This window comes from Misgurnus anguillicaudatus, chromosome 5, assembly GCF_027580225.2.
Source record: "Misgurnus anguillicaudatus chromosome 5, ASM2758022v2, whole genome shotgun sequence".
Lineage (NCBI taxonomy): Eukaryota > Metazoa > Chordata > Actinopteri > Cypriniformes > Cobitidae > Misgurnus > Misgurnus anguillicaudatus.
Window position 1 is genome coordinate 2043209 of NC_073341.2, and position 18160 is coordinate 2061368.

At 34.2% G+C, this 18160-nt stretch overlaps 1 protein-coding gene across 1 annotated transcript; it reads left to right on the forward strand.

Annotated features, from left to right (window-relative positions):
* Positions 1 to 9519: 9519 nt before the first annotated feature.
* Positions 9520 to 17724, forward strand: LOC129414073 (T-cell-specific surface glycoprotein CD28 homolog). Its single transcript, XM_055167978.2, has 4 exons — positions 9520 to 9845; positions 11811 to 12155; positions 12719 to 12825; positions 17182 to 17724. The coding sequence occupies exons 1-4, from the start codon at positions 9761 to 9763 to the stop codon at positions 17362 to 17364; spliced, it is 720 nt and encodes a 239-aa protein (XP_055023953.2). The 5' UTR covers positions 9520 to 9760; the 3' UTR covers positions 17365 to 17724.
* The last annotated feature ends 436 nt before the right edge of the window (positions 17725 to 18160 follow it).

Genomic DNA, 18160 nt, shown 5'->3' on the forward strand with positions numbered 1-18160 from the left:
GTGGAAGGTTAAGTGATGTTGTTTTTAAAAAAACATTAAAAAACATTGTTTATATGAGTGTTGTCACGGATTTGCCAGGTTTTCCACTCACTCACTTCACCAGATCACAATCACCCGATTACTAATCACAATCACCTGGCACACCTCTAATCCTAAAAAAATGTCAACAGGTCCCCACAAGGTCACAAAAATACTGTGATACAATTGGTCCCCACAACGTGATAATTACCAGGTACGCACGCACGCGCACGCGCACACACACACACACGCGCACACACACGCGCACACACACACACACACACGCACACACGCACACGCACACGCACACACACACACACACGCACACACACATTCTGGTTTCCATGTTTTGTGGGGACATTCCCTAGACGTAATGGTTATTTTACTGTACAAACTGTATATTCTATTCCCTAACTTAACCCAAACTCTAGCCACAACCATCACAGAAAACTTTCTGCTACTTCACATTTTCAAGAAACAACATCCTGTTTGATTTATAAGCTTGTTTCCTACACACACACACACACACACACACACACACACACACACACACACACACACACACACACACACACACACACACACACACACACACACACACACACATAAACAACAATATGTGTTATACTCCATATAACTCCATGTATAAGCCAGAAGCTAAGCTTTGTTTTTGCACAATCTAAAGGGTTAATGGTGCCACCTGGTGATCAACAGTAAAAATTACAAATGTTACCTTTTTGCAAAAGAGAAATCAAGAATGCACAATTGTATGGTTTCATGGCTTTGCAATCAAAAAATGCTGTCATAATGAAAGTCAATGGGGCAAACACAGCCACGAACAGTAAATGAGGGAGAAAAAAAATAAAATCTGATGCTGCACAAAAACTAACAATGCATCAAAGCCAATGTTTTTACTAATCTTTGACATGCCAAAAACTGATAAAATGTTAAAAAAAATCCAGTTCACAATCACTTTTTATTTTGATAATTATTTGAGTCATTTTGTGTGTTTTTTCCCCAAATCTGTGACATCATTTATGAACTTGGCAATTAAAGAGTTAAAATCCCTGGAATTTTGTAAACATTTAGTAGTTTTGATTAAAAGATTTAGAAAAAAAGATATGATACATTTTTACAGAGGTTTAATTTTCATCCCGAACAACTCAAGCACATGTGGTGATGAGTGCGGGACAGGTGCAGCTGATTAGAATTCAGGTGTGTGTCCGAAACGGCATACTGTGACAGTTCGTACTGAATGAGATGAAGTACCTACTGACCGTTAAAACAGTATGTAGCCTACTGTATAGTGTGAATCCTGGTAGTATGAATGAGATTCGGATGTACTATATCCGCCATGTTGATACATCACGTGACATACGTCGTCATTGCGTCATGTCATAATAGTGCGAATACAGCAGCATCCCAGCTTTCCGGGGGTTCCGGCAAGATGGCGGCGTGAACAGTCAATTTTTGAGCTCTCGATACCAAAGTTTTAATAGGAAAACAGTTAACGCAGCTACCAGCGAAATTTCTATTTGGTTTAAATAGTAAAGTATTTTGTATCACTCGGAAGACATATTTCATCCGAAAACATGCCTAAATCAGCACAAAAACGGGTTAGTGAATCCGGGAAACTTGATTCATGGTACCTGCTGTAGACGATCATCAATACGAAAGCGGGATGACTCAGGATCTGGATGAAGATGAGTTTCCACCATGCCCTATAACTCCAAACAAACCTCCACTTGCAAAAAAACCGACATTAGCCAGAGTTAATGCTGGAAATATATCCAACTCTGATGAGATTGTGACAAAGCTCGCTAATCTTATCAATACAAGAAGTGATGCATTGGAAACGATGGTGCAAACAGCCTGTGCAGAAATTAAAGAGATAAAAAGCAAAATGCTCTACATGGAGAAACGACTGGACAGGGGCGAACAAACAACCAAGATATGTATGGACCGGGTAATGGATTTGGAACGGTATGGTAGGCGCTGGAATCTGCGGCTCCATGGACTGCCAGAAACAACCAAGGAGAATGTTCGAGAGGAGGTAATCCGCGTATGTCAGGAGATGTTACCACACGAAGCGACGAAACTACCAGATGCCATTGATGTCGCTCATCGACTGGGAACCAAGCGTGTTAATGAGACGAGGTCCCGCGCAACAATCATTCGGTTCACTGCTAGAAGAATTAGAGATGCAGTATGGAAAGCGGCTAAAGGGAGCGAGTTTCTCCGGAATCATCGCATGCAATTTAAGGAGGACCTGACGAAGGAGGACAGAGATTGTAGACAGAAACTGTGGCCCCTGATCAAAAAAGCACGCGATGATGGCAAATCTGCGTACTTTGTCGGAGGTCGAGGATTCATTGAAGGAACTGAGGTTACGGGGTGAGCGGAGTAAAGGGGCTACTTTTGGCTACTCAAAGTTTCTAAAAAAAAAAAAAAAAACTACGATGCCCCTGCATTGCACTTTAGTAACTACTATATGTAGTTTCAAATCCGGGTCACAACTTGTGTTCAAAAGGTATGACCAGTTCGTAAAAATGTTTTACTGTATCGTTTATATCCAACCAGTATGTTGATCTGTTGCTGTTAACTTTAGTATGGACTACTGTTATATGGAGTTTTTAAGTTCGGGTCACAATTTGTGTTCAGAAAGCTATGGCTAGTTTGTAAAAATGACTATGATTTAAGATACTTTAATTTATTTGTCTCTTTATCTTCATGTTAATTGGAAATTCACAAAAGTGATGTAACGCTTAGATAGCTACAACCAAGGGTTAAAAAAGACTGTTTTTCCTAATTTCTAATTACTTTAATTATATAGTAGGTATCGATCTCAATACCATGTTGATTTCAACGTTTACCAGATTGACCAGACATTTTAGTTGTGTTATTCTCTTATTAATCTGACACAGTTATCATTTATTTCGTTTAATGCTAGGGGGTTACGAAATAATATTAAAAGGAAAGCTTTATTTCTTTATGCCAAACAGTTTAGGGCTGATTTTTGCTTTGTACAAGAAGCTCACTGTACTGAAGGAGAAACAAAGTTTTGGACTTCACAGTGGGGTAATTCTACATGGTTTGCTCATGGGTCTGAACACTCAGCGGGAGTTATTACTTTAAAAAATAGGTTTAATGGAGATATTTTACATACAAAATGTGATCCTGCAGGCCACTTTATTTGCCATGTAATTAAATATATTGATTATATATTAATTCTGGGAAATGTATATGGGTACAACAACAGCTTGGAAAATAACAATTTATTTGAATCTATAGAAAATATATTTGTTGAATGGTTAAATAAATATCCAAATGCCATTTTACTAGTTGGAGGGGATTTTAATATAATACTAAATGGAACAGTGGACAAATGGCCACCAGGTCGACCCAACATAAATAACAAAAATTTAAAAAACTTCATGGTTAAATTCAGTCTCACAGATATTTGGAGAGCAAGATTTCCACATAATAAATCTTTTACCTGGAGTAATAAAACAGGGTCTAGTAAATCCAGAATTGACTTCTGGCTATTGTCTGAGAGATTTAACAAAGATGATGCAGAAGTTGACATTATTGCTACTCCACTGACAGATCACAAAGCCATTAGCATTAATATTAAATTTTCTAATACAAATTGTTCTATAAATGGATCGTATTGGAAACTTAACAATTCATTGCTACTATATGATGAAGCTAAACAAGAAATCACAAAATTGATATGTAGTTTCTGGGATAAAGCCAATAAGGAGAATGCTTTTTGCTCAAACTGGGAACTTTTGAAATTTGAGATGACTAAATATTTAAGAAAATTTGGCAGTCGGATAGCCGAACGTAAAAAAACAGAAGAAGCCGATATTGTTGGTAAAATAACAAAATTAACAAATGAATGCCCTGACAATTTATTGGATGAAGAAAAACTATTATTATCAGACTTGCAAATTAAACTGGATGAAATGTATAGAAAGAAAGCCGAAGGTGCATTTGTGCGATCAAGGAGGCGATGGCTTGAAGAAGGCGAGCAAAATTCACAGTACTTCTTTAATTTAGAGAGACACCATATCAATAACAACATTAGTAAATTAAATGTGAATGGGGTTGTAACAAAGGACCATAAATTAATTTCCAATTACTGTTCTGAATTTTATAAGAAAATATATACATCCACTTATTCTCAAGAAGTATCTGATGCTTTCCTAAATTCTATAGAGGTGAAAACTATTAACAGAAATGAAAATGAACTTTGTGATATGCCAATTTCTGTTGAGGAGGTGATTAAGGCAATTAATCATTTAAAAAATAATAAATCACCAGGTACAGATGGTTTAACCGCAGAATTTTATAAGGAATTTACTAAAGACTTGGCACCTTTTTTGCTCAAGATGTTTAATGAAAGTATCAGTAATCAATACCTCCCACCAACTTTGACTCAAGGGTTAATCACACTAATACCCAAACCAAAAAAAGATTTACTTTGTCTGGATAATTGGCGCCCAATTAGTTTGTTAAATAACGATTATAAATTGTTTGCCCTAATTTTTGCTAAAAGACTTAAAACAGTACTTGACTCAATTATTGAAGAAACACAATCTGGCTTAATGAGAAATAGACATATCACAAACAACATAAGATTAGTTTTAGATATTTTGGATTATCCTGAATTTAATGAAGATAATGGGTTTATTCTTTTTCTGGATTTCCGCAAGGCCTTTGACTCTGTGGAACATCAATTTATTTTTGATTCACTTATAAAATTTGGCTTTGGGAATTTTTTCACTAGCGCAATTAAAACCCTTTATAAGAATAGCAATAGTTCAATTAAATTGATGGGTGGCACTTCTAGTCGATTTAATTTGTCAAGAGGCATTAGGCAAGGTTGCCCTGTCTCTCCATATTTATTTCTGATAATAAGCCAGCTCCTAGCCTATCATGTTAAAGCTAGTACGATTAAAGGTATGACTATCATTGATAAAGAATTAATTATAACACAATTAGCAGATGATACAACCCTCTTTCTCAAAAATGTAAACCAAGTACCCACTGCAATTAAAGTAATAGAAGAGTTTTCTAAAGCATCTGGTGTTTATCTGAATATAAAGAAATGTGAACTTATGGCGGTTAAAGAATGCACAATGGCATCTTACTGTAACATTCCAATCAAAACAGAAGTCAAATATCTAGGAATTACAATAAATAAGAATCAGCAGAGTAGAAGTTCATTAAATTTTAATCCTATAATTCAAACAACTCAAAGGAGGTTTAATCAGTGGCTCTTACGAGACTTATCATTAAGAGGGAGAACTCTGATTTCCAAAGCAGAAGGCTTATCCCGATTAACTTACACAGCTATGGCTCTTCAGGTTGATGATAAAGTATCGAGGGAGATTGATAAAATGCTTCTTAACTTTATTTGGAAAAATAGGATACATTATATAAGAAAAACGGTTTTAATGAACTCGTATGAAAATGGTGGTCTCAATTTTCTAAACTTCACTACATTAAACAACACGTTTAAAATTAACTGGATTAGACAAATGGTTAAGTATCCAGCCTCTATTTGGAATATTATTCCCGTTCATGTTTTATCCAGTCTGGGTGGTGTTAATTTTTTCCTTGTTTGCAATTTTGATGTTAACAAAATACCTGTGAAACTTTCTGCATTTCATCGTCAAGCTTTTCTAACATGGAATTTAATTTACAAGCACAACTTCTCACCCCATCACTACTTTATCTGGAATAATAAGGACATTTTATTTAAACAAAAGACTCTTTTCTTTGAAAATTGGTTTCGAAATAATATTTTTTTGGTAGACCAATTATTTAATTCAGATGGCCTTCTTTTTACTTATGAAGAATTTATGGCAAAATATAATATACCCATACCACCAAAGGAATTTGCAACTGTTTTTGGAGCAATTTCTTCCAAGATATGCATGCTGTTCAAACAGCAAAAAAGATTAGATTACCAGCAACTCTCACCCCTCTCTCCAATTCACACCTTGGTAGGTAAAATTTGTTTCTCTGGTCATTATAATAATTATAATAGATCAATTAGAGCCCTTTTCCAGAAGGATATTGTTTCGAGACCAAACGTAATTTCGTTTTGGAATCAATTTGTAAGTGATGTTGACTGGAAAAAAGTCTGGCTTCTGCCCAATCGCTATCTCTTAACAAACAAAGTTAAAGAAGTATCTTTTAAACTCCTTCACAGAATATATCCAGCTAAACATTATTTAACCAAGTTTAAAAAAGATATAGATGAAAGATGTAGCTTTTGTAAGCAGAAACCAGAGACAGCTATTCATTTATTTTGGCATTGTCCTCATGTATCCCTTTTCTGGCAAAATGTACTTAATTTTATTATTGACAATATTGAAGAAAGTTTTACTTTACAATGGAAAGATGTTCTTTTAGGTATTACTGATAAACAGACCCACACTTATTTTAACAATTTCTTTATTTTCATGGCAAAATTTCACATTCACAAGTGTAAAATGTCAGGAAAAAAACCATGTTTTATTGCTTTTAAAAATGAAGTAAAGTGTTATATTGATTCTATATTGCCCTCAAAAAAGCGCAAAGCTATCCATATTATAGAAGTATGTGCTCTCTTCAAAGTCTTTTTATAATATTGTTTGTATTTGATACCACCCCCTAGCACTTGAATTGTTACTTGAGCAGTTTCATTGTGTTGTATTTACACCAATTGTTTTGTTTATATTTTCTTAATAAAAAAAAAAAAATAAATAAAAAAAATAAATGTAAATTTTCATCAACAGTTCCCAAAATTAAAAAAATATATATATTTATGACCTTAATTATTTAATTATGACACTAAAGAAGATTAATAACCCAAAATGTGTCAAATTTGTGAATCTGTATAATGACCTGATGAATGTTACATAAATCGCTTCATTTTTCTTTGCTTTTTGTTCATTGTTTTAATAGTTGCCTTACTTCCCTACTTTATACTTTTATTGTATTTATGTCATCCATGAATGTTTGGAACTGACTCTTGCAATAAAAAACGTAAGTCAAAAAAAAAAAAAAAAGCATCCCAGCTTTCCGCTATTTCCTAATATGACGAAGCCTCTTCTTCTACGTTGGATAACTCCTCTCCTGGGACATCATGGGATGGTGTAGTGTCCGTCGTATGCACACTCCAAAATCTAACTTGAAGTACTAGGTCCTTACCGGGTACTTTTCGCCTACTGTTTTTAGGAATATTATGAATTCGGACATACTACTTGCTAGGGCTGTCACGATGATTAAATAATCCTCTCATCGCAATGATTTCAGATCACCGCAATGATTTCAGATCACTGCAATGATTGCACATTTCTTTAAAAACACAAGGGGGAGCTGCAGCACATGTATAAATGAGACCGTATCAGATGGCGCTCCTTAACTGACAGTGTAACGCTATACATTGCAAAGCCATTTAATACAGTGGAAAAAACAGCATTTAAAGAAATGCTGCAAAACTTTGATTGCATTTAAACCCTTTATTAGGTTTATTTTTTATGAAGAATTTTTAGTTTTTTAAAGATATATTCATTAAATAATTACTTTTAAATATGTGTTATGTTTATTAATATTTACTGCCAGGTAAACATTGCAACCATGCATTTAATTTAAATAATCACAACAATGCGTGAAAATTATTTAATAAAAAAAAGAGAGAATTAAATGTCAAAGCACTAAAACAGTCAATTAATCGTCATTATTGTCGAAGCAATAAAACAGACAATTTATTGTCATAATCATCACAATTTATTAGGCAATTAACTGTCAGCTAAATTTCATAACCGTGACAGCCTTACTACTTGCATCGCCTACTGCTTTTTGCCTACTATATAGTATGGAAGTAGGCAGTTTCGGACGTAGCATGAGATCACTAGTGAGTGTGGGAAGTACCTCTTTTATGGTGACACAGAAATAATTTTTCATGCTTTTATGAATTGTTTTAGATTGCAACCATTATTTTTAGTTGTTGAAAATGTCTTTAAGAGCCGTAATGAGCCCTTTTCTTTGGATGCTTTTATTTTGGGATTGTCATAACAAAATATATTTATTTGTCAGCTACTGAATTTTGTTTTAGGCCAAGTAAAAATTGCCACTTGCACAAGCAGGAAAATAAGGTAGAGCAAAATGTAAATCAGAATAGAACCGTACTGGTTGATTTTTACTATTATAAATAGATAACATTGTTACTTTTTAATTGTTGTGGTGTTTTGAAGAAGCTCTGTCCTCCGTTTTTGAGGGTGGATTGATTTTATTTTTTGGTGACTTTTTCTTTTTTTCTTTTTCTTTTTTTATTATTTCTTGTAAAATGTAATGTAAGGGTGTATTGTAAGTAAGTGTTTCTTTTTGCAATAAGTCTTAAAATGTAATTCTCTCTCAGTCTCTCTCTTTCTGGCTCACACACACAACCACAAACAATCAGGCATATGTGGGGACAATTCTACACTGTCAAAAATAAAGGTACGAGGCTGTCACTGGGGCAGTACCCTTTAAAAAAGGTCCTAATATGTACTATATTGGTACAAATATGTACCTTTAAAGGTACATTTTGGCAGTTCAAAGTACTAATATGCCCTCTTTGGGTACAAATGTGTACCTTTTTGAAAGGGTACTGTCCCAGTGACAACTTTTGTACCTTTATTTCTGAGAGTGTATAGACGCAATGGTTTTTACACTGTACAAACTGTATATTCTATCTATTTCAAACCAACATAAAGTTTGTTCACAATTTAAAAGTAAACTAGATGAGGTCAAACCATCAAACAAGTAAACTAGATGAGATAAAATAGATGAGGTGAAACCCTCATCTAGTTTACTTTTAAATTCACTACCAATTTCATTATAGTTTATGTCAGTTTAGAAACTTTAAATGTTTTTGCTAATTTCTAATAATTTCATATTTTTACTAATTTGCATGTTAGGCATTTTACAGTTTTTCACAATTGCTAAAACACATTTCTTCAAACCATTGCCCACTTTCTCAAAACCTTAATCACAAAATCAAATCTTCAAACTACATTCACAGAACCTCTGACTTTACCGGCAAAATCAAACAATGCTTTCAGATGATGACACACAGCCAGTCAATATATAAAACACTACAGACCATTCCTTAGACGCTAACATCCAAAATTGAAAACACAGCATCCAGGACATCTGCTTATAGAAAAACTTCACCTCTACTTCTCATCTGCCTCTCAGAACACACAACAGACCTGTATACTTTGAGCTGGTTTATATTGTCCACAATTGGTAAAAAAAAACAGCAAAAGTGTGAATAATTTTGAGTTTTGTGTTTACACAGTAGTAAATGTGTTGTACTTGTGTTTAACTTTTGCCACCTGTCTTTAATATTTTTCAACACAAATGTGCTACCCCGGGCTGAATTGCCAGTTATATGTTGTTTTTACCTAGCCATTCTTTAGAGTGTATATGAAACCCTAAAATTCAAATAACACCCACAAATGGTGCAAAGAAAGATTGAAAACTTCCTGTTTGGTTCATGAGTATGTAACTGCTCTTTTGTTACACTGACGTACTGTATCCATTTGTTTAGCAGAAACGGGTAAGCCTAGAATTGTGAAAATTTTTTGTAACACACATGTAGATAGCATCGCAAATTTTGAAAGCTTTTACTTGCAAAATAATTCCAAAAACCAAAGACAACGAAAGACAGCAGCTTAAGTGAAGAATAACAGTACATCAGATGGCAATTTTTAAGAAGTCTGTGATCCTCTTTAGTCTCTGTATGTTCCATAGCACCCTAACCGAAACCGGGAGCATGTGCAAAGGTAAGATTAAAACTTTATTACAATGATTTCACCCTTTAATTGTGTACAATAATAGCTAACCAACTTGCATGTTGTTAAACAATGGATTATGAAGATTGATAAATGAAACACGGCTTAGACTATCAACATTTCCTTACATGTTCCTGGGCCTCCACAATCCTTGCAAAAGATTTGCACATTGAAGATTCACAATTCATATTGATTAAAAAAATGGGCTTAAAAACCATTATACTTTAGGTTCACACAAAAGCAGAATAATATTCTGTGTATAAAGAATAGTAGATTTGTTAAAAACACTTTTCAGATATTAAGGAAAGTGATTGAATAAATAGGATAGGGGATGTACTGAAGGTTATGTAATTTATTTTTTGCAACATCACTATTGCCACAAATTTTACTCAAAATTACTATAACCTTTACAGTGTCATTTTTTTCCTAGGCTGCTTTTGCATTATTGTTAATAATACTTCCTTTAACGATTTCATTTTACACAAATTATGTTGAAGGCACTTAAGGGAGTTTTATTCAGCACCTTTATTTAGTTGAATGAAATTTTTATAATTCTTATATTGTTCCTTTAATTGAGGTTAGCTGGTTGTCTGTTTACACAAAGAAATCGATGTTTGCGTTGCTGATACTTTTATAGAATAACAAACAGCAATGCTAAAAAGTTTGCCATATATTATAACAGCCATGCTAAGAGAGTAACAGCAATGTTTCATTATTCTGCATAAAAATTATTTACACTTTTTAATAAGTTAACACTTAAAGTCTGTTTAAGTGTTTCTCCAAGCTGCAAATTTTTTGTATGGTTTATCTGTACAAATATTTAATTATTTAAATCAAGATCAATTATTTTAGAAAATGATATTAAACCTTGTTTACTTTATGTAACCTTGTGTTTCAAAATTCTGAGTTTATCTGTAATAAGTGTAAAGAGTTTAGGTGACAAACAAGATAATATCTTCCAGTGGGGTAAGAAAATGTATTCAAAAAGAAAGCAAGATTAAATTTCTATTTTATCTTGTTTTAACCATCAATTTTGATGCATTTTCAGAAAACAAGACTACATCTTTTTTGTAAATTTCCATCTCATTTTAGAAATGTTTAGGTATTTGAAAACAAAGCAAAAAAAGGAAATTATTTTTGTTGTGCACTCTAAGAGGCAAATGTTGAATAGCACTGTTATTCAATTTTAATGTATTGGAACCCTAAACCCTGTCATTTAAATGTTTATTGCTTATTTATTTGACTAGTTCTCTTAGTTTTTATTCTATAAAATAATATATTTTTTATTATAAACACCCATCGGGTGAATGCCTGTTAAAACATATAGTATTAAAAACCTTCATAAGCATAACAATTATAAAGTCCATCCACACTTGCTGATAAAATGTTTATGTTGATTGCACTGTAAGTCACATTAGATAATATCTGCCAAATGCATGTAAAAGTACAAGGTAGTTTATAAGCACTCCTAAGTAAGGGAGTAATCCGGCGAGTAGAATTTGGATGTCTGTCGTGGTTTGTGGGTTGTGCAAAAACTGCAGATGCAACAAGAGGCAGTTTTTTCCTCATGTTTTACATTGTAGTTGTTTACAATGTATCTCTCTGAGAAAAGTTCAAATGCTGTATAGACGGTTTCATCGGACGCACGTGATACACGTCTGGATCCGAACTTTACTTCCGGTTACCTTTTTTTTAAGGTCTGACTAGTTGCTAAACTGATCTCTTGAATAAATGCCTCGTCGAAAATAACAAATGTATTGGTTTCCTAGGTAATCTATGTGTTGTTTTTTTGCTTGTTATATAAATAAACTACGTTTAAAGAACTTTGTTGTTATTTATTCTTAGCGGAGTTTACCAGAAGTTACATGCAGCCGCTTGTTTATGTTGTTACTGCTGAAATGGTCTATAGACTTATGATACTGCATGCTAAAAGTTTTTTTTTTGTCTCCCCTATAGGCAATCTCCCACCAGTTAAGTATGTGGCACAAAGGAGCAATGTTACTGTGCATTGCCCAACACTCAGGGGATCGGAAATGGGGTACAGTTTATATAAGGGCCCAGATTTGGTTACCTCCATTTATATAAAAATAAATAACACATTGTTTACTGAACATAGCAACAGCCCAAATAGATACTTTCCTGCCCATATAAGTGTTAACTTTACAGATAACAGTACCAGCTTCGTCCTATTTAACGTGACAGTTAATATGACTGCCCTGTACAAGTGTGAGGCAGAGAAAAACTTTCCTCCTCCATTTGAAAAAGTGGAACAGGTGCCACAAACTATTGTGTTTGTTGAAGGTATGTTTGCTTTAGTTGTTACAACAAGTTTAAATTAATGTTCAAACATTGTGTAGTTAATTAAGAAAGCTGCCTTACATAGAATACAGGAAATCTTTATTAGTGTAACATACCAACAATCTCTTTTGCATCACTAATTCCTTAGTTCCATATGTGGTTGCACTTTGTTTTGATGGTCCACTTTGGACATTCTACTGGCTATGGATAACTTTGCAACTATACGTCAACTAACTGTCATTGGTGTATTAGTAAACTGTAAGGGTTGGGGTTAGGGAAGAGGTTTGGGTAAGTGGAATAAGTTGACATGCACCTGCAAAGATACTTATAGACAGTTGAATGTCTGTTGTGATATCATCACAATAAAGTGTTAGTAGATATTAAGCAAACAGTCTACTAAGTCTCTAAAGATTGTTGGTTGATAAGTAGTTGTAAGGTTACTTGTAGTTAGTGGAATGTCTAGGGTGGACTATCGAAATAAAGTGTTACCCAATATGTTATGTATGTATTAAACAAGAAGATTTAAGAAGATGTAAAGTGATTTGTTTGTGCATGTGTGTCAACAGAAACTTCAAGTCAACAGCTCTGTCAACATGTCAGTTACCTGGTTCTGTTCCTAGTATTTGGAGGCATATATGGACTGGTAGCATCTTCCATAGTCATCATACTTAGGGTAAATACATTAACACAAAGTGGTATTACAATTATTACAAAGTGGTCAACACTGCAGTGTATTTACATATTTTATATAAGTGTATTACCTACCCGTTCTCACCAAGATGCGTACAAATGACACGCAGTGTCATTATCGTGCAATAGATACGCCAAATTCCGATTTTGCGTGCATATGATACGCCAGTCCTTCCCATTCACTTATATGGCGAATCGTTTCGTGACGTTTTATTTATTGTTTTCTCATTTGTTTTCTGTTTTTTAAACCATTTTCGCTTGGGTTTAGGGTTAGATTTCACATTTGTTTAAGCAGGTTATTTAATATAAAGGTTTCTCTATGTTTTTATCTATATTTAAGCCATGGTCGCTTGGAGTTGGGGTTAGAGTTGGGGTTTGGGTTAGGATGTCATTTTTATATAACAAAAAGTTGTTCTAACCCTAAACCCAAGCGAAAATGGTAAAAAAAACAGAAAACAAATGAGAAAACAACAAACAAAACGTCACGAAACGACTCGCCACACAAGTGAATGGGAAGGACCGGCGCACCACATGCACGCAAAATCGGAATTTGGCGCATCCACTGCACGACAATGACACCGCGCGTCACCCGCACGCCCCTTGGTGAGAATGGGTTGGTATTACAGTTTGTTAGAGTAGATGCCTGTTATAATCTTTACATCATTGATTCAAATCATTATAATCTTTGGTTTTGAAATATGTTATATAGTATGTCATTGCATTTACATACAGTTATTACCAACATATACGATAAGTTGCACACTTCTTATCTCCACTTATGAGGTGATAAACAGTAAAACATTAAACTGTTAGTAAATGACAATATACTTGGTAATACTTTACAGTAAGGTTGTATTAGTAAACATTAGTAAATGCATTAACTAACATAAACAAACAATGAACAGTATAGTTTTTCAACATGTATTAATTCTTGTTAATGTTAGTTAAAGGTCCTGTGTTTTCGAAGCCTTGATTGTGTTTACGGTGCGCAGTATTATAACATGTGTTTATGTTTTGTGTGTAAGAAAGCTCTATAGCGTTGTTTTCACTGTCCTAAAAACGGGCTGATGTCAATCTGTTCTGATTGTTTAGTGTGTTGTGATGCGACTGCAGCTTAGCTTAGCAGAACAGCTTGAGCTTACTGTAGCTGGCGACTGATATATTCCTGTGGGTGGAGTTTAGTCAAAAAACAAGGCTTTGAACCGGTTCATGGAACAAAAATGAAACCCAGAAACTTTTGATGTTTTGCAAGGAACAGAAACGAAACCAAAAACTTTAAAAAAAACATATGAAGAGTTTGGTTCCAAAACGCAATAAACGCCATTTTTGAAAAAAACGAGTTACTGCCAGAATCAGTATTATATCAGGTCAGTATTTAAAAGTAAATAATTAATTTTACGCAAAATCCAATATCCGCCGTGTTATTCTGTCATCTTTTCTCCCTTTTTTTCCCAAAATGCGATAAACGCCACTCCTCCTTTTTTACAGAACGCAATAAATCCGTTCCACATATTACAGCGCACCATTCACGCAATGTAAACAAACATGGCGGTGCGCTGAGTACACGGAGTCCTAGTTTTCCTCATCTACTTTGTACTTCGTGATCAACAAACAAAACAAAATAATACTTTAATGGTAACACAGTCTCACCCCATGTCGTCAATATTTGACGACACTTGACCATTCGTCAATATGTGACGCGGAGGGTATACCTTTCGCGTCATTTTTTGACGAACTGGGGACTTCAATACTATTACGTCCGTTGCATTCTCTTCTCCTATTTTCTTACCATTTTCGCTTCGGTTTAGGGTTAGATTACGCAAAATTAAACAGTGTACGCGAAATTAAACAGTTGTCACCTGGCGTTGGGGTTAGAAACAGTTGTCACCTGGCGTTGGGGTTAGAGTTAGGTTTGGGTAGGGATGTCATTATGTAAATCTAACCCTAAACCGACGCGAAAATGGTAAGAAAATAGGAGAAGAGAATGCAACGGACGTAATAGTATTGAAGTCCCCAGTTCGTCAAAAAATGACGCGAAAGGTATACCCTCCGCGTCACATATTGACGAATGGTCAAGTGTCGTCAAATATTGACGACATGGGGTGAGACTGGGTTAATGGCATTGATAAACCTGTGGTTGTTTTCTGTGACGGGAAAGATTGTCATCAACATCTAATAATTTACACGAAGCACTCGGGAGACTGGTGCTTATCTCCCGACAGCATCAAGTTTCTCATGCTGACACATTGACCCCAAGGGATCTTATGAATAACTTTACATTATTTTACTCAAAGTCAACGAAAATCGAGCAGGACCAAAACATTTTACAGCTGATCGCTGTGAAAAATGCTAAGCAACGGCGTCAAGTAGTATAACCGCAGGAATATGACAGTGATCTTAATTTGACAGTAAGTAGCTAAGTGTTTTGATTAATGACATTAATGTTAATTTTTTATCAGTGTATATCACTGTTCAACTAAATTAATATAAAATGGCAAAGATGAATGCACATTTATACATTGATTGAATAGATTTATAGCATTTTGAAAAAAACGTCATGGATTTATCGCATTTTGTGGAAAAAATAATTCGTTTTTATAATAAATCTTTGAAAATCAAGTTATGGATTTGAATTTTTTATGTTTTTATAACCTAAAGATGCTATGGGAAAGTTTGTAACAGAAAATAGTGATGTTCATCTTGTCACTTTCTTGGTATAGAAAACACGTTTTTACCGAAATTTGTCAAAATGGATTTATTGCGTTTTGGAACCAAACTCTTCATATGTTCTGGAACAGAAACGTTTATTTAAAATAATGGTAACCGGTTAATACCGTTTCGTTTTTTGTTCTCTAGTCTCTAATGCTCAATCATAAGCAGTAAATATTGTAGGCTACCAAATATCTCAATATTAGATGTTTGATTTTTACAAATTTGTGGTGTAACGGATCGCAGTTGATCCATGATCCATACAGATCATGACCCACGGTGCGGCTCGCATGTAATTACCGGATTAATATGCACATTTAAATAGGGTGAAAGTTGATCATTTGCACGTGTTTCAAAGGCTTGCAAATGTTAAACTTAAGTGATTTTAAACAATTAAACCGCTAAAAGGCACTAAAGTGAGCAATTTTCTGTACGCACATGCGGTTGAATGTGTCCAGTCCAACTCTGTCCTTCAAAGATCAGAACTCTTGATGTATAAACTTGAGAGATAGTTGCGCTACTGTGTCTCATACTGTAGTCCATTAAAATACATTTGGTGAATAAAGCACTGAAAACAATGTAATTTTCACTTAATGTGGAGCGACTGTTTATGCTGCATCTTCTTCCCGAAGCGCCATATGGAATTCGTCCTCCATCTGTGTGTGCGGGCGTGTTTAAGTGCACTCAACAAATGTATGCATGTCAGAATTACAGTTACATAATGTAGCCTTTTTTAATGTTTGATGACAAGATAGAGACTTAAGGAAAATTATGTAGACTAATAATTTAAGTTTGTGCTAATGATCAGCCTACTTATTTGTATGTCCCACAGCTGACATGGAATGTTATTAACCGGTTCGGGAACTTAATTTTTTTGTTCTAATCGGTTCAGGAATGTCAATTCTAGGGTTGAACCGAAAACCAGAAACGTTAAAATACTGTTTCTGTTCGGAACGAACCAATTGGGAAAAATTCTGGTTCAGTATTGATGTCATTTAATAGAGGGCTGTAGTCCAAACCGGCCGTTTGCTATAGGCTTTGAAAAGCGAATTTTGTTAAAGAAAATATATTGCTTGGCATTGAACTTTGAGCTTTATAATTTTGCAGGTATTGTTTGGTCTAACAGCAACATTACACACTAACTAAAGTTTGAAAAATGGGATCAGGAAATGCGTGACCTTTAATGTTAATACAGTTATTCATGTTAGTTCATGGTGCATTAATTAATCTTAACAGTTAAAACACTTGATTTTATAAATGTATTGGTAAATGCTGATATTAACATGAATTAAAGGGTTAGCTCACCCAAGAACGGAGGTTTTACGAGTTTGGAAGGACATAAGGGTAAGTCATTAATGACGTTATTTTCATTTTTGGGTGAACTATCCCTTTAAGAGTACGCTGTAAAAGTATTGTTCATTGTTAGTTCATGCTATTTAACTGTAAACAAATACAAATTTATTGTAAAGTGTTACCATATACTTTATTATACCAAAAATACAAACTATTTATGTATTTATTTGTATTGTACATACTTACATAATTACAGATCCTTAAATGTTGTGATATATACTAACTTTGATATAGCAGTGGGTGGATGATGGACCTTTCTGTTTCTTCTACCCATTAGATCAAGTTGAGTCAAGTGGACTGTAATGGCTTGAAGAACATAAAGTTCAGAGAATGCAGGCAAAAATGGCAAGGAGTTCAACACCCAGTACAGAAGGGTTTCTACATAGAAACTATAGCACAACAAGCACCATTCAAATCATCAAATCAGAAAGCAATGTTTAAAAAAGAGCCTACTGTTTAAATGGCATTCTGAGATAAGCCATCTACATTGTATTTTTTAGAGTTAAATCATTTCATTTGACTATTTTATAATTTCACGTCAAATATTGGCTGATTTGCTTTAAATCTCACATAACATACATTTTAATATAAACATTCAAATAAACCGCCAGAGTTGTGCGTTTTATTGGTGTCATGTCCTTTATTAGGGTCTGAGCACAGCACTATTGTATTCTGTAGGATTATTATTAGGGCCCGAGCACAGAGGAGCAGGGCAGCTGAACCCGATAGTTTTTGCTCCATTTATTAATTCCAAATTTGAAGTTATGTTTTTACATTTAACTTTTGATCTGTGAGTCTACATCCTTGGCTCATGACAATTCGTTTGCATCCTATGATGTCATTTTTAACCCTTATGTGTTGTTGGGGATGTTTTAATCCACAGAGTTTTTTAAGTCTTAATTTGCCCACAACTTTCTCTGTTTCAGCAAATGGAATGATTTTTGGTGACAATCTTATATTTACACATATTTTGAGAAAATGCTTTGAATAAAAAAAAAAACCTCAAAAACACACGTGGGGAAATTTACTACCCTTTCGTGTTGTTAGTGGATGAAAAAATCCACTAAATTAAACGGCTGTAAAAATGTATAAGATGTATCAAATTAATTTTTTTCATCTTTTTTTTTTTTTGCCTAAATCTGTTAATCAACCTCAGTAATGATCAAAACTACCAAATCTTTAAAAATTCCATGATTTTAACTCTTTAGTGGCCAAGTTCATAAGTGGTGTCAGTGATTTGGGAAAAACACAAAATG